Source organism: Centruroides vittatus, unplaced genomic scaffold (assembly GCF_030686945.1).
Source record: "Centruroides vittatus isolate TY-2023 unplaced genomic scaffold, ASM3068694v2 contig_1634, whole genome shotgun sequence".
Classification (NCBI taxonomy): Eukaryota; Metazoa; Arthropoda; class Arachnida; order Scorpiones; family Buthidae; genus Centruroides; species Centruroides vittatus.
Genome location: NW_027120992.1, coordinates 137888 through 163662, shown reverse-complemented (window position 1 = coordinate 163662; position 25775 = coordinate 137888). Strand labels below are relative to the sequence as shown.

General features: G+C 33.0%; 2 protein-coding genes across 6 annotated transcripts in view; both read right to left on the bottom strand.

Annotated features, from left to right (window-relative positions):
* Nrx-IV (neurexin-4) overlaps window positions 1-3568 on the bottom strand; it is a 107769-nt gene extending 104201 nt beyond the window's left edge. The window contains exon 1 of one of the 3 annotated variants that reach the window (XM_067262892.1): window positions 3286-3568. In XM_067262892.1, the coding sequence (XP_067118993.1) occupies window positions 3286-3349 (64 nt within the window). In that variant the 5' untranslated portion in view covers window positions 3350-3568. The remainder of the gene's footprint in view (window positions 1-3285) is intronic. The other 2 variants (XM_067262891.1, XM_067262894.1) reach the window with 2 other exon arrangements.
* Window positions 3569-13440: 9872 nt separating this feature from the next.
* Window positions 13441-25775, bottom strand: part of Vha100-1 (V-type ATPase subunit a family protein Vha100-1) — an 89186-nt gene continuing 76851 nt past the window's right edge. For all 3 annotated transcript variants that reach the window (XM_067262895.1, XM_067262897.1, XM_067262896.1), the window contains 6 exons: window positions 23347-23465; window positions 20381-20603; window positions 18804-18911; window positions 16797-17037; window positions 16548-16719; window positions 13441-13710 (listed from right to left, as the gene is read on the bottom strand). In XM_067262895.1, the coding sequence (XP_067118996.1) occupies window positions 13614-13710; window positions 16548-16719; window positions 16797-17037; window positions 18804-18911; window positions 20381-20603; window positions 23347-23465 (960 nt within the window). In that variant the 3' untranslated portion in view covers window positions 13441-13613. The remainder of the gene's footprint in view (window positions 13711-16547; window positions 16720-16796; window positions 17038-18803; window positions 18912-20380; window positions 20604-23346; window positions 23466-25775) is intronic.

Sequence of the window (25775 nt, the reverse complement as noted above, 5' to 3'; positions counted from 1 at the left end):
GTATTGTCTTCAAGATAAAAATTAGCAAAGTAAATTTTTTTTTCAAATTGTCTTTTTATTGAACAACAAACTTCCTTATCTATTTTCTTGCAAAATGCACTTGAAGCTTTGTGCTTCTTTGTTTATTAATTCTTCTTCAAGCGTGCCCTTAAATCAGGTTTTTAAATTCTCAAGCATTGCATTGTCTGTCAGTAATATAAGAATAAATGTAGTAAACTGAACTTTTCAGTTCTATTTTTCTTCCATACTTATCACTAATACATTAAATCAATCATAGGTTATAACTACATTATTAACATCCTGTTGATTTGTAAAAACTCAACAGGTATGGAATACTTTAAAACACAAAACAAAATGCTTACTTCAGGAAACAAAAAACCAAATGGTGAAAAGTATTGAGTGTTTTTTTTTAATTAAAACTTTTATATTTGTTATAAATTTTAAGATTTATGTAGTAAGAACACAGTTCATTCTCACTAATTCAATTTTTCTAATAAGTAATTTTATATAAAATAACAGTCACAGGACTCTTAAGTAATAACAGCAGTTATTCCTGTATGAGTCCATTTAAATGGTGTTTACATGACATATAGATATCATTTAAATGAATACAAAATCAAGTTCAATCTTTACAGTCATTTTACAGTAATGAAGAAAATTCAACTGCATTACAAATTTTAAATACTCAAAAAGATTTTGTATAACAGCAATATAAACTAATAATATAAAACACCTATCCATCATCCTTTTATATATCTTAATCTTTATGATCTTTTTATAATACACAAACAATTGATATCAGATATTTATGAAGAACTAATTTACTATAAACATAGCAACATTTCTCTAGCATTACTAATATATGATTAATTAAAACACGTATTAAACAATTTAACACATAATTTGATAGAAGTTGTAAGAAATATATCTCAATTATTTCAATATTTTTTACAACTGTTTACAAAGAGAATATGAAAAATCTGTCTAAACCAGTGCTGTACTTGTGCCAGAGTGTACCAGGACACCGCCTTAATACTTTCTTTTACAGCAGGACAAAGCCTTTGCGCTTTGTGAACGTCTAGGTTGGACTTTAGACTATGTACGTTGGTCAGAAAACTAATAAATATTACTTCTTGCAGTTTTTTGGCAATAATTACAAATATACAGGTCATTGTGATGCATTTAAGCCATTTTGCAAATACCATGCTATAAAGTTGCACTTTGCTCATACAAAACTCCATAGACAATGACACCTCCACAGTGGAAGTTCAAACTTGGGGTGCCAGTTAGCACCCTGGCTCTTTTAATTTAAGACTATATCCCTGGTCTAAACGCACGTCTTTGGAAAGATATGCTCCAATTTTTTATTTATAAACAAAGATGCCATTTATGGGACCTACAAAATACTTGTTGGGAACAGAAATCACTATTAGCTACTCATATTTAAGTTGTACTTCCTTAACATTATCTATCTTACTAAACATACAGCAACAACCACAGACTGTAGAAAAGGGAAGCACAAGCTATAAAAAAAAGAGTATCGTACATACATCATATAAAATATACTGTATATTTTACATACACAAACACACACACCCCTTGATTAATCCCTCGATGCTACAGTGTATATCAAAATTATGTTAATCAAATACAGTGGTACCTCAGTACTTAATCGAGCAAACAATCACGACCCTCTAGAACAAATTTTTGGTAACTAACAAGTATTTTTATTTTAATTTTGTTATCTGTAAAAAATTTTCTGTGATAAAAGTAATATAGAAATAAAATGAAACCTTAGATCTCCCTTGGGAATTAAGAAAAAGGAAACCTCACAACAATGGGGGAGACACATCCCAAGTGTCCAATGAACAGGCACCCCCTGTGAACATGCATCCAATGTTTTCTCAGGACAACACAACTCTATCAATGTACAAAAATTCAAAATAAACTGACACATTATCATTACACTATGTAATTGGGGTTCAACATTATACTAAGTCTAAGAACACAATCAACAAGATGTGTAAAGAAGGATATCCTGATTAACAGATACTGACTTTTATTCACAGCACTTATTAATGCAACTAAAAAGTTATTTAAAATTTGCAATATTTTATCAAATTGATTTATACAAACCAATTTCAAGAGATTTTATTTGTATAAGAAATAATTGGTATCTTTATACAGAAAGCACAGAAAAAAACAGGTTCTAAAAGCCAATTTTTGCAAGTCTTCCCCGCATCTCCGAGTAGGACACAATCCGACCAAAAAAGAACGCTAAAGTTCGAGAAGTTTCTCTAGACGAACGGCGACGGCAAACCACAATCTCCGAGCTCGTCGTACATCCCAGAACGTACGTAACAACACAACCTTACGTCATCGGCACGGCGACGCCAAGTAAGCATTTTTAACCATTCCTCGAAATAAGGAAAATATTTAATTTATAAACATTTTCGTACGCAATTCCAATTTTCTCCACCTTTAAATTTTTGGCAGTACTTTTTCGACGGGAGGCAATTTAAGGAACGGGCGTCTGGCAAAAGTCTGCTCGAGACCGCACCGGCACGGGCTAAAATCAACTTTAAAACTCATGAGTTAACGTACTCGAATATTGTTTTCAAAATATTCATTTTCGGCGTATTTAACGATATCAAAAACTCTTCGTTTCAAATAAAGGATTTTAAAATGTCTTCGATTCTTCGAACCTTCAGGTATGTTTATCTATTACACCAGAACGTAGGGAAACAAACAAACGTTGTACTAATATGTCATTTATTTGTTTTTGTTTGTTTTTCTTCCCCATTATTATATTAGTCATTCTCTGAAAAGTTCCCGAACACTCGAATAAATTAGTAAATTTATTATCGAAGCGCAATTATTACTAACATCCTTACGACAATTACGGGATGCGTGTGACATTTGTTAACATGGGGTCGGCTTATAAGGTCGAATTAGGACGCGGCGAGAACAACAACACGATAAAAACTCGGAATATGTCACAGGTAGGGGGATTTACAAAAGGCGCTCACCGGAAGGCGATCGATATCGATCGTCCGTTTCTTCTTAACGTAAAAACATGCGATTCGAACCGGAGTCCTTATACATTCCTAACGAGAAAACGAGTAAATTCGACAGTTTTCATCGGTATTGATCGGATGGAGACAGGGACAGCGCCCATAGACCATTACGAAGACTTAACCTTACACGCCCCGACGTAAAAATCGATAGGAATTCGATACCGAAGCGATTTTACCATAGTGCTTACTCGATTAACATTAGACTCACCTGCTTTAACGGACGTAAATAATAAAGATATAATTAGGAATAAAAATATTACGTCCTTCTCCATTTTCTCATCACGGAACGTCGAACCCTAATAACCGCGTTTATCCCACCCAAAATTTATTTCCTTCTGATTGGTGGAAGGCGACACGTGCTATACGTATCCCGTATGGAACGTCTCGGCCGTTTACTTTCGAATTCCGGTCGAAAACAATTTCGTTTCTTTTTCCTCCGCTTCTATGTTTTTATTACTCGTCGATAATTTTATTCTAATCTTCGGAAGTTTTAAAATTAACGTTGGCGCGTCATCTTCGAAACGAAATTTCTAACGCTGGAGGGCGGGCCTGTTTGTCCGTTTATCGAACTCGTTTCAAGCGTCTTAATGGACGATATTGGGCAATATCTTTCGACGTCGATTCTACCAAGATGGGTTTTTATGAAATAATAACTAGCCTGGTACTGGCTGAAAAATATAAATACCAAGTTTTTCCAGCTTGCCCCTCTGACCCTTCAACGATTAATTCCTGTCTTTGGACTGGACATAGTAGCGAGGTTGAGGCCGAAGTTTTAAACGCGGAAACGTGTACGTCGGACGTTCGGCGCCGCTTTCCTGTAAGCCTAGAAGTTTGACAATGGCGTTTGGAATGTCGAGCATGATTCCACTGACTTTCCAAACACCATTGTCAAACTTCTAGGCTTACAGGAAAGCGGCGCCGAACGTCCGACGTACACGTTTTCGCGTTTATAACTTCGGCCTCAACCTCGCTAATATGACAATGCATTATAACGATGTTTTAGGAGCGCGACTCCACTCCCACGTTGCGCCATTCTGAAACCAGCTAAACATAGCCAAAGATAAAATTTATCCGTGTATGCGAGTAAACGCGTTGTAGTGACGTTTACGGCGTGAGTGGTGTCATCCCCAATCTCAATAAAATCGCTTTTCAAAATATATGTTTTTAAAGATCATTTTCCTTCCTAACTACGAATAGATTCTGCCGCTACGAAAAACTCAGTTGTATCGGAAATTAACAGGCGATCTACACTAGATTTGCTAAGCGAGAAGATTTCAACATCCAGTATTACAGCAGCACCATTTAAGATGAAAGCAATAACAACATTTTACGGCCCGTTTTAAAGTTTCGGTTTAATTAATTTTTTCAACGTATTTTTCGAGTTATTCTAATTAAAATGATCGACTAATTATGGCTAAACAAGGTACAAAGGAATGTTCACAAATGTTCGAAAGTTGGCGAGTGTATATACCGGAGATTCCAAAATTATTAAGTTTTATGGGGAGTTTCTCGGCAAAGTTTAATGGTACGTGGGTTCCAAAATATTGACATCTAAAAGTACGTTAAAATCTAAATGATGTTTACTGTGGAGTAATTTTTACTTGTGCCATTAACATAAACATGTAAGTTGGGAAAGGCACGCAGGCAGTCGAGCAACCATAGGTTGTTAGCAGATGTATTTACAGCTTTTTGTTGTTAAAGCAGATCAAACCGACCATAACACATACACAAGTCTGCAGTCTACCATTAAGATGACAGTGGTAAGTACTGTACATATTTGTAAATGTTGGACAGTAATGTTTTGGTCGCAAATTACTCCCCAGCATTGAGTAATTTGCCAAATTACCAGTACTTCATGAATGCACTTTTCGGAACTGCGCGATTTCGACAAATCAGCGGAAAAGGCGTCTTTGAATCTCATAGAAATATTTAACGAAGCGATTTTTTCCTGTATATATGTCGTAAAACTGCTTGAATATATAATTCGTCATTTGAGCAAACAAACCGAACTGGTTTCAGACAAGAGTAATTCCTTGCATTCGTAACTGTGACTGTATTATTGCAGGTTTTTCCGCAAAAGTTGTTTCGCCTGCTGTTTGTTTGCCGAGCCGCTTTATTTCGTATATTGACTTAAACAAAAAGATAGATTCAAAATTAAATTCATCAAAAGTAATTTTTATTTAACCGTAGGCGCTAGGCCGGATGGCCGAGCGGACAAGGTGGCAGCCTACCGCTCTGGGGGAGCCGGGATCGAATCCGAACGGGTCGAATAATCCCCAGGAATTTTTCGGGGGGTGGTCCGTTCGGATATGTCGGGCCCCGTCCCTCACCACCCGGTCGCCCCATTGTGGGCCTGGCCGAACCCATAATGGGCCTACTAAAAGAGGCCCTCTTAGTACCCACAGGGCGGAAAGAGTTAAAAAAAAAAAAAAAAAGATGTGTTTAGAGTGTACATGAAAAATCGAGCAAACGGATTCGCCGATAGCCTTAACCGAAGCCGTGAATACATCGACTATTTGCAAAAAATTTTCCTAGCAAATTGGTCTTGCGTTTCTTTGATATACAGTGGAACCTGGTTAACTAGAATCGACTTAAAAAGTTTCGAGTTGCGAAGGTTCGGCTAAGAATCAAGATTTTGTGGATTGGTTTATTGCTGACATATAATAAATTATCCATACGATATTTCACGTACTGTACAATCATCGAATTAATTTAATCTTTCGATGTTGTCCAGATACTCGAAAACGCTTAACTCCTTAACCGAATGTTTAAATAAGCTACCGAGAAATGCTTTCCCGAATGGTTGATCCGTTCATTCCTACGTGTTTATTAAAGATAAAGATACTGCAGAAAGATATACTGGTATATAACATATTATCTTTAATCTAGGAATTAGTACAATACCATCAGACTTCTGAGGTAAATAAGTCAAGTTTGCTTTTTGTGTTTTCTTCCTATTGGCCTATTTTTAAAATTAATTTCGTCTTGGCATAAAATATGAATAAATTATAAATAAATAATTTATTAATAATGAATAAATAGTTAACAGATCTACAGTAAGATCTGTTTTACAGAAACGCTTGATTTTGATATCGGGATGGAAGATCAAGCGTGACATCAGCTTGATAATGTTCTAAAAATTGGTGACAAAACATGACAGAGATGAGGTAGGTAGTCAAAAAGAACTTAGAACTGATGACAACAAATTTGAATGGTCCCTTTCGGGAAAAAATGCTTCAGATAAAAGTTTGTTTTTTATGTAGAATTGTAGTATGCAATAAAAAAAATGGGGGTTCTCATTTAAGAAATCGAAGTTAATTTCGTTTTCACCGATAGTGCCTTCAATTCTAATATTTTTGGTTTACTGAATTTTTTGCAGGATGACTATTTTTAGTGGATTGATTACAATCAACCACTCTATATATATATTGCAGGCTATATTTCATATTAATTTTTTATTAAAATAATTTACTTTTTTAGCTTTATTTGGAAAGTTTTTAAGTGATATGTATATGGTGGTTACGGATTTAAAAAAATAAATAAAATATAACTTATTTAAACGTGATTGCTATCATTATGTTTCTGTATAGGCCAGGGGATGGCAACACGGCGTCATGGTGCCTGTAACGCGTTTCAGATGCTCTCTAGAACCACCGTCACGAAAGCGCAAATACTTGTAATTTTATTTAATTTGAGTTTTATTATTTTATGTACATACTTTTAATTTTTATTTTTTAGTTATTACATGCACGTGTAATCTTTATTTTGTATAAATATACGTATTTCAAAAAATAATTATTGTTGCTTATTAATTACAACATCGGGATTTTTTTCAAAAATTAAACTATGCGCCCTCAATGGTTTTTAAAATTTTTATTGTTTCTTTAGTAATAAAATGGTTTTTTTTTTTTTTTAACTCTTTCCGCCCTGTGGGCACTAAGAGGGCCTCTTTTAGTAGGCCCATTATGGGTTCGGCCAGGCCCACAATGGGGCGACCGGGTGGTGAGGGACGGGGCCCGACATATCCGAACGGACCACCCCCCGAAAAATTCCTGGGGATTATTCGACCCGTTCGGATTCGATCCCGGGTCCCCCAGAGCGGTAGGCTGCCACCTTTACCGCTCGGCCATCCGGCCGTCGTAATAAAATGGTTGCCGATCCATGCTGTAGGCTATTTGAAATACTTGTTTCAGACAAATAAGGAGTAGCCTATCGTTCCAAAGTGCCTTATTCGCTTTATTGAATACTGAAAAATAAAGTGGAAGTTTTTTAAATCTTTAATTTTGACAACGTTAGTATTGATTCTTGTAGAATGGACATGATCTAATATATTAGCCGATGAAATGATAATTTCAACGAAGAGTTTGGAAGAAGACATTAACAATTATAAAATGGAAGCAAGTTAGATTTGGCGAGTTTTGGAATGGTAGTAATATTGAGCACATTCCAGTATGCATCAAACAGAGCATCAGTGAACCGCCATGTGCAAAAACGTGTTCTGATATTGCGTATTCATATCATTCATATTTTTCTTATTATAATAAGAAAAAATACCTTTTGAAAGATGCAGTTTAAATGTGTTTATTCGAAATAAATAATAATTACAAGGCGTAAATTCCTAAATATTAGACAATTCATATAAACCGTTTCAATATTCATTGTTTTCTTTCATATCTGCAGCTTCGCATGACAACAAATCTTGATTAAATTCCAATTTCCTAACTTTTTCAAAATAAGATATTTTATTTCATGAATTTTTGTGGAGTTTAGCGAAGCCTCTATTGGTACCTCTTCAGGTGTCAAGTCGGAGAGTCATTTTCCTTTTTTGATTACTGTTCTCTCGATTTTTATATCTTAATTATAGACTTACTCCCCTCTAACAGTGCACCCACTCATTGCTTTCCTGATGATGCATCTCTTGGACTTCCGAAAACTTGAAATGCCAGTTTTGTGATTTTTAAATATACGTGGTATCTGCACTTTCACAGCAAAGTGCAGCTATTGAACCATTAAATTTACTCTGAACCCATCTACACAGCGCCTAATTATGAAAACAGAATTTAGATCAGTCTCTGATATGAGATGAAAAACAGGTAAGCAGATTTGGAAAGATTCTTTCCTGAATTCATGTTCTATCCACGTGTATTTAAAAACGTTATCTTTGGTAAGCTGTAGGCGCGTTGCGATAGCGAAAGTTATAGTATAGTATACTGTAATGTAATGTACGGTACTATTGTAATAAATTATTCGGTTAGAAAGTCTTGGGAGACTTTCAAACCTCATGTAATTTATCAAAAAAAAAAAAAAAAAAAAAGGGATTTAGTCAACTTGCCCACTCTATGGCCATTCATCAGAATGGATTTAGTACTAAGAATCAGCTCTCCGTGAATTTTTCATTAAGTTTAATACAGGTAAAGCATAAATCAAGAACCAAAACCAATAGGCCGGATAGCCGAGCGATCAAGGTGGCAGCCTACCACTCTGGGAGATCCGGGATTGAATCCGGACAGGGTCGAGAAATCCCCAGGAATTTTTCGGGGGTGGTCCTACTTTTTTTTAACTCTTTCCGCCCTGTGGGCACTAAGAGGGCCTCTTTTAGAAGACCCATTATGGGTTCGGCCAGGCCCACAATGCGGCGACCGGGTGGTGAGGGACGGGGCCCGACATATCCGAACGCACCACCCCCCGAAAAATTCCTGGGAATTATTCGACCCGTTCGGATTCGATTCCGGGTCCCCCAGAGCGGTAGGCTGCCACTTTGACAACTCGGCCATCCGGCTGGCGGGGTAGTCCTACTAGCTATATCGGCCCCCGTTCCTCGCCACCCGGCCGCCTCATAGTGGACATAGCCGAACCCATAATGGGCTTGCTTTAAGAGACCCTCTTAGTGCTCACAGGGCAGAAACAGTTAATACGAAATATTGTACAGGATCATTGATTTCTTAGTGCTCCCAAATTTCCTTCGCCTGTCTCTATTATGTTTTTGTGTTTAAATGTACTTCAGAAGGAAAATTTTTCTCGGCTTTAGAGGAATTATTGTAAAGTATGTATAAAATTCCTTAATGTCCCTCTTAGGTAACTGGGTATACCAATGTATTTTGCTACTCTTATTTCATAATGGATAAGCCGGTGATTCAGATTGTGAATTATTCCGATAATTGAAAAATAATAAATTATAATTTATTACAGAATTATTTTGATAACAGGCACCAACGGTAGAGTCGATAAACCCGCTGAGTCGCAAGTTTGCGCTTAATCAATAGACTATTCGCGTGGAGATTTTTATATACAATACATAAAGGCAATTTCCGATAGAAAGTTTCGGCCACTCTCTCCTTTCATTGCTTTATTCCCAGGGCTGCCCCTAGCTTTTGCCCGGGGCAAATATGAAATTGCGGGACTCTTTCTAAGTATTAGTAAAAAAAAATTACATTTTAATTATAAAACATTATTACGCTGCATCCTCCTAATCGCGGGGCCCGGGGCGGTTGTCCCAGTTGCTCGGCCCTAGGGGCGGCTCTGTTTATTCCATTATATCATACTTTTGTTAACCGATTCGCTTGTTATACCCGTGAAAATTAATAAACCTATACTATAGCGTACAGGTATTTTAGGCACTTAATTGATTTGTATTCACCTGTTTTTTCACGTTATACTTTTCCGGGTGTTGTATACCAAACAAGGGAAAGTAATGGAATCGTGTCAAATTTGACCCTCTGAGCTTTTTGCAATTTTTTACGTTTTGAGAATCCTCTGAACCCAAAAAAGTATTTAAAAAAATAACAGGCAAAAAGTTCCGCGGATATGTAGGTGTGTGTGTTGGCGTCTATTTCCCTTAATATCTCAGGAAGGGGTAAAGATTAAGAGGTGAAATTTGGCACGGTAGCTTGTATATGAGTCATTGATGCTATTAAATTGTGGTTGTGAAAGGTAAAGGGGATGAAGAGATAGATGATATATCTCGTGAGGGGTCAGACTTTACAAATGCTAACAAGTAAAATCTTCATTGTGTTTTATAAACTCGTCTCTATCCTCAAAATTAAGTAATTTGCTATTTTATACTTAAAAAATATAGTTTTAATAACAAAATCTCATAATAGATGGCGCCACATACAATTTTAGTTATTTTGATTAGTAATACAAATGTTATTTTAAAAATAAAATCTCATAAAAGCCGGGAAAGTTACGCAACTCGTTGCTAATTTTTTGAATATTATGACATGTTGTTGCCTCCTGCAAGCACACGTTTTACAGGGATTGTTCAAACTGATCGTAACGTTGTTTATCAGCTTTCTGGAAGAGAAGTCCATTCTTGAACAAGAGTATCTTGAAACTTCTAGTGTGTTCTCGGTAGAAGCTAACGGAATGCGACTTATCTCCGTAGAGTCTCCCACACGATCTATGATATTTAGGTTCAAAACGTATAAGATGTACTGTACTAAATAAAAATATGAACAAATGCTTTGTAAAACTTATAGAAACATCAATAAAATTTAAAATGGATATTCATTAAAATTTATAAACTATTTCATTTAAGTTTACAATTATAAAGTGATCACTAATAAACTTTTAATTATCTTTATAATTTCAAAAACAATTCAAGTTGGATAATTTTGTAAGGACCCGGACAGGGTCGACTTGGAGGTCCGAATGGAGGTATTAACGAGATCTTAAAAATCTCCATTTACAACACGAAAGGGAGAAATTAAAGGTCTCGATTAAACAATAAAAATGTTTTTTTTGTAAAATATTAAAACAAAGGAAGAACGGTGTTGAAAAAACCAAAGTCGAGGGAAACGTGGTTAGGAGGAGTCGGGTTTAGTCGCGAAGTTGACCTCTCCCGCGCCCTTCGACAGATGTCTATTGGCACCGTGTGACGAAAAAAGACCAATTAAACGGCGACTTTGAGGGGAAAACTTATAAAAACCGCGCGAATCAAGGACATAACGTTCTTGGTCCGTAGAGCTCCTCTCCCGGAAGTTTGTGATCCTGCAGTTCACACACGAAAGATTTTTGGACGTCCAAGGATTGATCTTCACTCCCCAGAGTCATCCAGATTCGCCTAGGTCCATCTATTCGCAAGAACACATCTCTCGAAACCGTGCTGTGCGCCCCGGAGCCGTCGCCTTTCACGAAGCCATTGCCGGAAGAAAAACAACAGACAGAACATTTGGACTTTTTGTGCGGACTTGTTTCTCTCCCTTTGAAAGGTGTTACGTCTTATCATGAAAATTGCTGTAAGAGAAATTTTTAATTTTATTAAACGGGGTTTTTTTTTTGGTAACTCTTTCCGCCCAGTGGACTATAAGAGGGCCTCATATAGTAAGCCCATTATGGGTTCGGCCAGGCCCACAATGGGACGGCCGGGTGGTGAGGGACGGGGACCGACATATTCGGACGGACCACCCCCCGAAAAATTCCTGGGGATTTTTCGACCCGTCCGGATTCAATCCCGGGTCCCCCAGGGCGGCAGGCTGCTAACCTTGACCGCTCGGCCATCCGGCCGCTTTATTAAACGGGTTAACAATGGAAGTTTTTTTTCCATTCCCACGCGATAGCGGTGACCGCGCGACGATCCTGACAAACACACCCAGTGGCAAACCTCACATTTTAATACGTTATATTAGGCTCAGACAGTAAATAAAATTATATCAGCTGAAGGTTACCAACTGAAAGCAAGATGTTATAATTTTAAAGGAAATTCAATTTGTTCATAATTCGGAATAAATAATTTATCATCATTACGCGAAATCCTGTAGTATAAAAGTACACCATTTCCATTGTATAAGAAATTATGTTACATACATATAAAACCAGTTTTATAAAAAAAATTCTAGCTACGACTGTTGCATAATTTTCCCAGCAAGTTAAAAATTGTGCGCGGTCCATCTGTTATAAAATCTTTTTTTGATGAAATCTCGTGTTAAGATTATAAAATGCCAAAAAATAAAAAAAACTTAAGTTTGAGGGTAGCGATAAGTTTCATAAACAATTGTAAATGCTAATAACAAATAGAAATTAGCGAGATTGAGGCCGAAGTTTTAAACGCGAAAACGTGTACGTCGGACGTTCGACGCCGCTTTCCTGTAAGCCTAGAAGTTTGACAATGGCGTTAGGAAAGTCAGTGGAACGCCATTGTCAAACTTCTAGGCTTACAGGAAAGCGGCGTCGAACGTCCGACGTACACGTTTTCGCGTTTAAAACTTCGGCCTCAACCTCGCTATTGTCATTAAGTCCGTCCCCACTCCCTCGACCTTTAACCACCAAAATTTATTAGCATCAACATCCTAATACACAAAACTCCCTACAGAATTTTAAAAAATTTTCGATAAAAGACACAGGAGTCATTAAGTTTCAAAGTGAGTGAACAAAATTATGCCTCCCCACACACTAGCATCCATACATACAGAAAAAACTCTCTTGCATTTCTCGACGTTTCAAGTTCCCCAGTCCAAAAATGTAAAAATCGTGGGAGTTATATTTTTAACGATCGCCTTACTTTCCCTGTTATATATAACAACCAGGAAGGTAAAAATGATGTTATTATTATTGTAATTCAATTCAATAAAATTTATCTGAAACTTTCTCTCTTCAATATCTTTTTAGGTTATATACAAAAGAGTAATTTAATAATGCTGTAATTGATAAATGCATAAACTGAAAAATATATTACTATAATAGCCATATTTACTTACTTGCGAATTTCTTTTTAATCATCTCACACGGAATGAAATATACACACAAACCATATCAGAAGTTGATATATTTCTACACCCTAAGAATATAAATTTAAAAATTTAATTATACATATAAACGATTTTAGATTCGTACACTTAAATTTATGCATCTTAACAACTTTGTTATAGTCTGTTAACAGTTTACAATAAATTAAACACTAAAAAGGTAGCCGTGTTTTGATAAATTAACTTGTTTTCAGGTTAAAATTCAATTTTAGTATAATATAAATAAACATTTAAATTACGTTTTAAATATTATATTGCATATTTATATGGATTTTGAAGTAACTAGAAACTATCCCGTGTAAATGTTTTAAGCCGGTTGGTAGCGGAGTGAACAAATATTCAATAGAGAAAGGAGATCCCGTCTGAACTTCTTATTTCGATCATCATTTTTGTCTGGTCCTTCCGAAACCGCACGACCGTGTTTCTATTCGTGGAATCATCGTGTATCTGTGTAAAATAGTCAAGCTCCACGGAAACACGCTTCTACTTTTAATCTAACCCAATTTTGGCAACGTTTCTCCAGACCCTTTCCGTAAGTGATATAGCTAATTTCCTATATATAAAATCCTTGCTTCGAAATTTCGGTATCCGGAAAATCGTTGATCAGAGAAAAAGTCAGATTCGATGAGGACATAAATAATTTATTTTTATATACACAACGACTTTTACAATAAATTAAGTTACGACTTCGCCGAACGAGCTACGCAAATCACGTTATGTCGGACAACGACACTACGAAAGCGGAAAGGAAACCATTTTTAAATATGGCACATCCACGGCTCTGTCCGAATCCTCAATCTTCCATACTGGCCTGTTCCAAAATGGTGTCGAACGAAAACGGAACGAAGATATAACCGGTACCTCCGTAGAATTTACTTTGGAATTCCACCCTAAAATAAATAAATTTAACAATTTAACATAGATTATATATTAATTCGAGATCAACATCAAAAAAGTTTGTGGCTGATTTTTTAATTGTAACAAAAATCAACGAAAATATTAATTAATAACTGAGTAAGATAGCGTTTTCCAAACAGGGTCGCGAGCCAATTTTTGTTGGGTCACGAAAAGCTTTAGAAGTGTGAAAATTTTGTAATTGCACAGTTAAGTGCTACTATCTAAAGACTGCAATGCAGCTCTAACTGGAGAACCTACTGGATGCTTTCATTTCTAAATGTTTCTGTTGCTAGAGGTTATCTCAATAAATTTAATATCACTTCTCTAGAATGTGTAACTTTGAAGCAATCTAGGGAAGTGTTTTGTATATTACCTTGATCACTATGATATTTTTTTAACTTATGACTCTTTTCGTGCTGCGGACATTACCACCTTTTTGGTTTGTTGTGCAGCAACCATGATTACCATCATGGTTGCCGCACATATCCACCCCAAAATTAAGTAACCATATCGTCGATCAATTTTCCTTGATTGTATTAAGAAATACTACTTTCATGATCTTTTTTGCAAATTAACCATCTCAGGCATTTTGCTGTTCTGGAGTTGGATTATTCAGAGGAAGTAAAAGATTAGTTTGTGTTTATTTTTATTGTCTTGTCTAAGTTTGCTTCTTTATGGATAAACATTTACCATTAGTGCATGCTGAATGTTGACGTTTCCCAGTGTAAGTGAGAAATAATGATATTTAGCAAATATTTTGTACATACACCAACTGACTATGTGAATGCTGACATTCACCAGAGAATATAGACATTTGCCAGATATCGGTCTTTCACAGTAGCAGATACATGTAATGGTTTTACATCCGTCTGCGGATCAATCTTTTCATTGAATAAGTTATTGATAACGAAACCAAGAAAAGACAGTGCAATATGCAGAAAATTGAAGATATACTGTACATATGTATATTTTTCTATTTGTATGTGTGTGTATATACTGTATAATATGTAGTATTAGTATGTATATATGTATGTATATATATATATATATATATATATATGAAACAGAAATGAGTTCCAAGCAATCAAACACAAAAATGAGTATTGAGATTGAGAAAACCTCAAAAAACTGCCAGATTAAGAGGTGACTTATATATAGCAGGAGTAAAATGCTAATCTTTATCAACTTTAGTAACAAATGGAACAGCACATCTAAAAATTGTCATATAGCACTTACTGTAACCCCAGATCATCAACCTCCAACTAAAACTTGTGTTTGTGAAATAGTTAATTTATTTTACATAGAGATTAATATAATAATAGAAGTCGGTATAAATGAGCACCATAATACATGCTGTTTCCAACAGCTGATGCACTGACCATGCATCACTGATGCAAAGGGCACATCATAAGCAATAACATACTACAATATTCTATTATCATGATACTATGTTGTGTAAACTATTGATATTGTTTGAAGATAATTTTGGCTTGAATTTGTTTACTAGTAGACCTGATATACAATAGAATTTTTATCAAGATAACTCACTGAAGATTTTTAGCAACTGTTTGGTATCCTATGTAGATTTTATTGTCCATATCCCTGAGTTATATATTAAGAATTACATATACTGAAAAGTATTATTGTTAGTATCTGAATAAGCATGGTGTGGCCTTATACAGAGGTTAAGGCAAAAGCATATATATCAACATTTCAGTTCTAGCATCATTAGACTACAATATGTTAGAGTTAACTTATACAGTGAGTGTAGGTCTAACCCATTATTTTGAGCTAAAAACCTTGATTTATATATTGGTTTTGACAGTAACACAAATTTTGAAGTTATATTAAGAAAATACAGAAGGAACTTGAAAATGACCTTATATAGCTATGTTATTTCCAAAATTAATCCAGATTAAATAAAATTTATACTTCTGCATTGTCTCTATGGAGTATTCATTACAATAAAGTACACAACTTTATTTTAATTAATAATTAATTTAAATACTGTAAATATCTCACTAGCAAATTATATTAAGGAATCCAGAAAAATTTTTTTTATTTGGTTAAATGTTTTCTAGAACCATTATATTCCATCTACAGACCAATCAAACATAACATTAAGAACAGCAATCTAGAATTATTTTGAAATTGAAATTTCAAATTTTACAAAAATCAAACCAAGGTATCAGGTTATCAGTCAATTTCAGAAATCCAATAAACTGTATGAAGGAAACAAAATAGCATTACAAAAAAATCCTTTCATGTAGTCATACATAAATTACTAGTATGTGAAAAAACTTGTATAGATCACAGAAGAGTGTAGCGTAGTTTGAAGAATGATACTAAATTGATCATTACCGCCAAAAAGCAATTTCAATAAATTCAATCCCCAAACTTAGTAGACGTATCTTGTACTTCAAATTAAAAAAAAATATTTGAATATAAACTTTATTTTATATTGATTTTACTTTGGTATCAAGAGATACTCTCACATTTACATTCAGTTTTCTATACTTACAAAGCAATGAATATCAGTAATGTATGCATGCATCAATTTATACACAAGAAAATAAACTACACAGTACATAAATGCAGTTTATATTTCCATCATAAAAAAATGCCAAAGAAAAATTTCAGAAAGAATGTCTTCCTTTCTAAGTTAATGCAATGAAAGAAAATCAGAAAATTACAGATAATAATGGAAATTGGCAGAATTTAAATGCAATTTCTTAGTCAATTTAAAGACTTTTTCTTATTCTCATCAATTATAAAACTAGTATCATTACAGAATTTTTTACAAATCATAATATATGAAAAAATAACATACCAATGCAAACGAAGTGCATGTAAAAATGCAGATAATCCTTCCATTATCAGGAGAACACCAATTGTAAGGACAGCCCATCCAGCAAAAATAAAATATAACGCAATACCTCCTCCCCATCCACCAACTCTAAGTCCAATGCGCATTACCATTGTCCATAAAACTTCAGAAAGTTCTAGAATATTTTGTTAATAAAACATTTTATTGAATATTTATTAAATTAATTATTATTATTTTATAAGTGTCACTTACGAGCATGTGCAAGACTAAGGGCCCATAATCTCAAATATGATGCTGTATGAGAAATAGACCCAAGACAATATTCAATAGTATGAATTGCTTGATGAATAAATACATCACCAAAATCAAAATGATCAGATTTATCTTGCTCATGACTTTGACTACTAGGTGGTGATTTAGGTCCTGAATCATGATAAACAACTTCACCATCATCCTCTGCATTTCCTTCCAATTGATTCTTGTTAACATTCATCTAAGTAACAAAAACTATTACTTTATAATATCAGATAATAATAGAGATGATATTAATGTTATAATATTAAACTTACTATTGTATAATATAGTAATGTAATATTTACTATTAAATTAATGGTTACTACTTTAGTAACCATTATCAGGCTCTAATACTGCTAAAGCATTATAAAATTCATTTAAATTCAAAACAACAAAATATAATAAAAATAATGAACTCAAAATTCATTAATCTTTATGTATTTGTTATGAACACCAAACCCAGTCTCCATTCTACTTGTAAGGAAACTCTTGATGCCGAGTATTCTTACTCAGCATCAAGAGTTGAAACAGGCAGCTTAGGAAGCCTGTTTCAAAATGATATGAAAGCCTTTATGATATATGAATATTTATTAAAAATTTTCTGTATTAATAATAATAAAATGAATCTTTGATGACTTTTATTAATCAAATTGCCAAATATGAATTTTTTCATAATTGTGTTAACAAATGCCAAGAAATAAACTAGTGGTAGATGATCAATTTCTGTTTCATTGGCAAGATGTCATAGGTTATTTACAGCATAACAGCAAGCTTTGGATCTCTCTGTTATCATAGGCAGATAACTATCTCAACAAACTACAGACTGCAGAAAAGTGGACCATGTGTAAGGAGAACAATTGTTCAGACCTCTGTTGAGGTCTCATGTATCTCCCCTTGATTGAGTCCCGAAACATCACAAGTAGAGCCTACAGAGGTAGAATCAAGTATTCTTCACCATGATAAGTCATGATTCAATCTTCGGTAATTCTTGCCAAACTTTATCAATAATGAGAGAACCTGAGACTAAGGACCTGGTATCATTAGCAAATACCCTTGAAAGACACTGTTATAAAGGTAGTGATTGGGCAGGAATAGCAATAAACAGCTGCACTGAGCTTCATATTTTTCCAGATGGTTCACTGACAAGTATCAAGACAAAATTTTACACCCATGTGCTTATCCATTTATCACTGCAATGGATCCAGATGCAATATTAATGATAATGCTTAACCTCACAGAGTGCAATCTGTTAAAAGTAACTTGCAGAGTGAAACAATTTTTCATATGCAAAGACCTCCAAGCTCACCAGACCTGAATCTAATACAGCATATAGGGGACATGTTAGGGATGATGAATTGCAAGTCATAGTATCCCATCCTGTATTCTTTTGAAGTTCCAACAGGATCTTCTATAAGAATAGAGATTACTATCACAAAACTTGATCAACAATGTCATTGCTAACATGAATGACTGTTATCAAGCTTGTATTGCAGCTTGAATTCATCATACATGCTACTAAATTAGACAAAAGTCACCATTGAACATTTCAATGATATATTTGGTTATCAAACAGTAAAAGTCATAACTCATATTTTTTCTTGTAATCAATTTATTCTTTCATATATGGTATACTTTGTCCATATAGAATTATTCTGTAACTTTCATTCAAACCAATAATATAGGTTTTGTTTCGTTCACAATAATCTATTTGTTTATTTTTTGAACAGCAGTACAAAATGTACTCTTTATACTCTAATAATTAAATTCTTTAAACTATATTTCTAATTATCAAACTTTTTCATGGAAATCTCTCTGTAATGTGGGGATGCAGCTTAAATTCAAAATAATGTACTACAGTATATAAAGATAAAATTAACCATATAAGATAATAAAAAAATCAATAATAAATATAGAAAACATATTTTATTGTGTTAAATATGATAAAATATAAAATATTCTGCTCACCAAACTAGGTCTATTAAGCCACTGACGATGCAACAAATACGGTTTTGCAAACAGCATCCAAGGCACACAAAGAAGAGCAAGCACAACCAGAATTCCTTGAATAAATGGCTACAAAATAAATTATACTTTTACAAATATAAACTATAAATTTAAAATTATAAAAATATCAATATTTATAAATCAAACTTTTATTATTAAATCATTAAATTAATCATAATAAACATTACTAAAGCAATAATATTTTATATGATAAAATATTATAATCTGCTTAAGAAAGTTAGTTTCAAAATTATCATCTTACATTTTGTCTTAAATTTATTGCAAATTAATATTGATATCTGTTAAGTCTATAATTTTTTAAATATAGTCTACAGTAGCAGTTTGTAATACATTTATGTTGAGAATTACCATATTTTACGGACTATAAAACGCACTTTTTTTTTCAAAAAATTGCCTCCAAAATTCAGGTGCGTCTTATAGGTATTTTTAAAAAAAAAATTGCTTAAAAATTCAGGTGCAAATACAGTATTATATTAAATACAGTACTATAATTACAGTAATAAATACAGTAATAAATAGTATAAATACAGTATTATATTAAAAAAGAAACAGAATGTAAACTGAATAGAAGTGAATATACTAAAATTTCCTACATATAATCCACAACAGTGTACAACTTACACTGATGTAAACCCTGCAATAAATTACTAGAATAAAATAAAAATCTTTACATAAGCTGCACCATTATATATACTGCATGTCCAAAATGGCTATTAAGAACATGGCATTAACTGGTGTGCAGTTTAGAAAGCATCATCTAAGACATTTTATTTTTCTGTACTTCTTTCATTATATTTAGATTACATGAACAATGAGCTGTTAATTATAAAATAAGCGAAAAAGAACTACCTAAACAGCATAGTGTCAAAAATGTAAAATGACTACCAATGACTACAAATAAAACTTTGTTTTTTTATCCATTTCACTTCATTTGTTTTCTTTAACAAATAACAAATAATAAGATATACAGTAATAGTACTAAGAGTTAATGGCCCCTATTAGAAATATAAGAATAAAATTATTCATTAAATCCATAAATAAAACTCCTTATAAACTGTTTAAAATGAAATTTTAATATTAGGCATTCAGCTAAGTAATATATAATTGTAAATAAAATAAGAAAAAAATTTCTTTTAAAAAATAACAATAATATAAAGAAATATTTGTAATTGTGACTTTTAGTTTAAAAATCAGATAAAAGAAAAAAATTGAAATTCAGTGAGAATATAAAACCTGTAAAATCAATTCATAGTTATGGAAAGTGTCACTTTAAAAATATGCTTAACGAAATAAATGTTGATGTTTTACCATGCTTACAGAAATGATTTACGAGAAAAAACTTAAAAATAGTTACTTTCTAGAATTCATGAAACAATTTTATATTGTCAAGCATTATAATTCATGAAAAAGTAGTTTTTCTTATAAATTTCCTTATTTAATTAATGAGTATTTATAATGTCAAAATTCTAATGAAAATTTAAATGTTTGATTATTTAAAAATAAATTTAAAAACTTACTTGACCAGCATACATTGGCCTCAGATAACAAGGTTCATCTGGATATTTAAATAAGAACATATTTATTAGCATTATCAACAAACTGGGTGCACAGCCAGAATCTTCAGAGGTCCAGTTGGACCATTTTGAAAATATCATTATCACTAGATAACCAAAAATCGAAATCAAGAATATAATTTGAGGAATGAATTCACAGATGATATTCAACTTATAATTGAAATACCTAAAATTAATAAAAAATTTTATTAGAATAATTGAAAAGTTAAGATTCTTAGAATTTAATATAGAAAAACAAATTCACAACAAGAAAAATTAATCAAGTAAATTACTTTTTCACTTTATATTACAATCTATATATATAATCGAGACAAGTTGATGATAATAATAATAATAATCAGCGCACAGCCCAAATGGTTAGGAGTTGAAAGTTGAAATTTGGTACACAGTTAGGGTATGTCACGAGAATGCACACTAAGAAGGGATTTTTCGAAATTCCTCCCCACGGGGGAGAGGGACAGGATTAAGGCTTAACACTTCCATCAACAATGGAAGTGTCAACAATGGAAGTGTTACGTAACAATGGAATTGTTAAGAGAAAGCGATGTGCAAGATGCAGATGCAGTTTTTTTTTGTTTTTGCGAGAAATCGAACATATTTTTAGACCCATCTAAAAATTCTCTAATTAGTCTGAAAACAGGGGTACCCAATTTTTGCATTCTGTGAAAACGGGTAAGGTTAACGATAATGTAATAATTTTAGAGAGACAGTCTAAAAACCCTTCACAGTGTTGTATAGAGAATCAACGAACGTTTTCGGCCTCCACCGAGGCCTGCATCAGGTTGAGAACTAAAAGTAAAAGGTTATCCCCCTCACGACTGCCAGAACAGTGTTGCCCATAAAATAAATAATCTATGTTTTGCGTTTTCCCCCCTCCTGGCACCGTTCGAATTCTTCGAACGGGAACCTCCACGCATGCGTGACCGAGTCCCCGTCCTTGTAGTTGATGCAGGTGCCATTGACGCTGGCTTTATAAATCTCCCAAGCCTCTAGATGCTGTATGTGGTCGAAACGGAAGGCCCGCCAAATTAACTTCGTGCCCGGGAAGTCTGCCCGAATTTCCGGGTCGGAAACAAACATCGTAAGGGCCGTGGTGTGTCTGTTGTATTTGTGCCTTCCCGGGCACAAAGTTAATTTGGCGGGCCTTCCGTTTCGACCACATACAGCATCTAGAGGCTTGGGAGATTTATAAAGCCAGCGTCAATGGCACCTGCATCAACTACAAGAATGGGGACTCGGTCACGCATGTGTGGAGGTTCCTGTTCGAAGAATTCGAACGGTGCCGGGAAAAGGGGTGAAACACAAAACGTAGATTATTTATTTTACGAGCAACACCGTTCTGGCAGTCGTGAGGGGGTAACCTTTTACTTTTAGTTCTCAACCTGATGCAGGCCTCGGTGAAGGTCGAAAACATCTGTTGATTCTCTATACAACACTGAGAAAGGTTTTTAGACTGTATCTCTGTGTTAAGCGCTCCAGTGTTACTAGTTGTAGTTGTTATTGCATTGTAATAATCTTAATCTTCACTATTGATACTTTTGCCCGAGCAACACTGGGCCTACCTGCTAGTTATATATAAGTCTAAATTATTTTGAAAATCTTTTTCTCAAGCAACTGGATAATCTTATACGTGGTATGGTCCAAAAGTTCGGGGACTGCAGTAATCTATGACAACAAAAGCATGTATTTGAAGTTACAGCGTATGAAATGGATTCTACCAAACCACCTCTAGGTGTTCAGGTTAATTTCACCCATGTCATGTGATTAAACCACGAGCGCTGCTGTTTTTTTCCGGAGATAGTTACCTTTGTTCTGCGACGTAATAAAAGTGGAGTTTCAAGAACAACTTCCAACATTTCGACTTTGCCATGGTAGAATCACCATACACCTTTCTTAGCAATTTTAAAGTCTTCGTAGCTGTTTTACCTAAACGTTGACAAAATTTAATGTTGGAGGTTGTTCTTGAAACTGCACTTTTATTACGTTGCAGAACAAAGGTAACTATCTCCGGAAAAAAACAGCAGCGCTTGCGGTTTAATCACATGGCATGGGTGAAATTAACCTGAACACGTAGAAGTGGTTTGGTAGAATCCATTTCATACGCTGTAACTTCAAATACATGCTTTTGTTGTCATAGATTACTGCAGTCCCCGAACTTTTGGATCGTACTACGTAGTTCTATTCACAGAACTAAGCAAAGAATCAAATTTTGCCTTTATAAAAGTTGTTAACTTTTTATTTATTTAATTAGAATTTCAAATGGTATCTTGTCATCCATAGTAAATAAATCTTTAAGAATTAAGAGTTTCTTGAATGTGTAATAAGGTAGTAACAAGCACAGTATCTTATTGAGCATTTGATTTCATATAGATTACAGCATACTGGATTTATTTGAGTATTGGCCACCCTCAAACAGTAACCAGATCTTGTCCTTAAAACATGAAATAATAACTGTCCTCAAATAATAGCCTGACAAAAATTTAGAAAAATGTAAAATTCAAAAATATTGTAAACTATAACAGATATAAGTAACATATTTATTTAATAAACAAGCTTTATTAAAAAATGAAATGCATGAAATGTACAATATACAGTTAAGTGTACTTTTTAATTATCAACAAATATTTCTGTTATATAAACAAATTATACTTTGAAATTTTCTTTATATTACACTCATTATAAAGAAAATTTCAAAGTATAATTTGTTTTAAAAATCTAATTTTCATAAATAAATACTTTATTAATAATAGACATAAAATATGTACAAATAAAATAATAATTGCCCTCGAATATTAACCACAGAAAAAATAACCAATTTGAAATAGTATCCATAGATATTATTTGAATAAAACTAGTAACTGAATAATGAATAAGTTTCTCAATATTTATAAAAGTTAATATAGCATTACCGATGATTCCAAAGACTCAATAAAACTCCAAACAACATTTGTCCTACTCCCAATATAACTGAAACTTTCATCTTATAAGAATTCATGAAAATAATTTTATTTTCTGCAACTTGCCATACCTGAAAATAAAAATTAAGATTACAATGTTATACAAAAATTAATATTTCAATCCTTTTAAAAATAAAATAAAATAGAAATAAATAACTACAGAGTAATTTTAAGAATTTTATTACAATTTAAACAAAAATCTACTGATCTTCAAAATCTAAATGTAAACTAATTACATATTCAATTAATAAAAATTACACAAAATATGAACAAAATGAATAAAACACATAGCAACAATATGATGATTTTGTAAATGTTTGCTTTTTATCTAAATATTTTTCATCAAGTTGCAAATCAAAATAAACTTAGTGAAAGTTTGTGTTAATTCAAAACAAATCTTTTCTTCTTTGGAGCTTCAAATACAATCTGATATGAAATGTTTTTCCAGTTTTTTTCCAGAGAAATAACTGTTATGTTTTGTCTCATGTAAATGAGTGAAAAACATGAACATACAAAACAGCTGCTAATAATACTGTTAATCCAACATGGCTCAAATACAACTGAACTCAAACATGCTGCTGACAATAGATGTCATTAGAATATATCTCAAAAAGTAAAAACTGACATTAGTACATGACAGAAAATATCTTCAATAAGCACTATCAAAATTATTGAATAAGTACAGTTAATTTTACTAAACTGGGATGAATTACTCAATGTATAGTATAGTACACTTGTATGCCAATTGAACAATGCTTTATTAGTATGAAATAAGTTAATAATATTTGAAATATAATATAAAATATATATCAAGGTTAATAAAGCATAACTAAAAATTTATCATTACATGAGCTGAATCGGCAACTTTTTAATTATTGCATTTCAATACAACAACAACACAAATTAACTCTAGTTTAATGAGATATAAAAATTTGTGAAACAGTTTTATTCATCATTTTCTGAAAATTTTAGTAAAACAGGCATATCCCAGGTTACAACCATCTCACAATAAAACAAACAGTAGTAGATATGACCACCATGTATTTGTATCCCTACCATGATCTGACTGAGCTATCCCTACCAATATGATGTTTCATCCATTCCTAGTGTTGCTACCTGTCTGGTTTTTACATTGTATGTCCAGTTAAAACTTAGACATATTTAATTTTCAAGAAAATTTGGCAAATTGCATTAATTAATTATTTTTGAATAATATACAGTAAGACCCCGCTTAACACGGGGGATGCGTTCTTAGATTGCAAAGCACTAAACGAAACAGCGTTAAACGAGGTCATTTTAATGTAGAGTAAATAGGGATAGGGAAACACGCAGCCAAAATAAACAGACTTTACTTTGATTTTAAGTTATTATTATATTAATTTGCATAATAATATATGTTAAATAACACAAATGTATGCACACAGAAATGTAAAGTTCATTTTTTGTGACAAAGGTCCTGGCTCTTCTGAAATTCTTGTTTTTTGCGATAAAGTTGTGTAGTTTCATTTGTCACGTTTTTTCTTTCTTTAAGCAAATGTCGGTAGCAGGAGATTGCATCCAAAACACATCGTCTTACACTCCTTTCTAAACCCGGATCATTTGGTACAATTTGATCAACGAATTTAATTATCGTTACAAAACTTTTACTAAGGAAATCTGTAAGTTACATGTATGCATTTTACATCCAAGCTTTCATTTGTGTTTTATTTGTTTATTGATGTTATATGCATTAATTTAAAATTACATTTAACGTATATGTACGAATTAAATTAAAATGTATGTAAATATATAGGAAATGACAATTCATGATACAACCACTATTTGTTGGTATGCATTATGTACATAACCTGGGGTATGCCTTTATTTGTAAATATTTATCTTTTAAAATGATATATCAGTATTATTTTAAAAGATAAACATTTACAGATATTACGAAAAAATACCGTAATCAAATACCAAAAGCTATTTAATTAATAAGTACTTAGCTATCTTATAGTATTAAAAACTATAAAACATATTCAAACAACAAAACAGTATAAATATAATTAAGAGTACTTTCAAAATTATTTACATCATTATCTTAATGTTATTGTCCTAAACTGAACAAAAATGGAGTAAGATCAGAACATAAATACGAAATAAGTTAGATTTTTAAAACACATCTAGAATAAGAATTTAAAAATTTAAATTAATTAAAGGAACATAAAATTATCATGAAAATATACATTATAAAATTTTATATTAATGTTAAATTGTAAACAAACCCAATTTACTTAAACAATTTAATAAGAGTGATCTAATATTCAGGTAAAGCTCACTGTTAGATGATTATGTGGATTGGCTTTTAAAATATGAACTGTTGTCCCAAACATGTAATTATG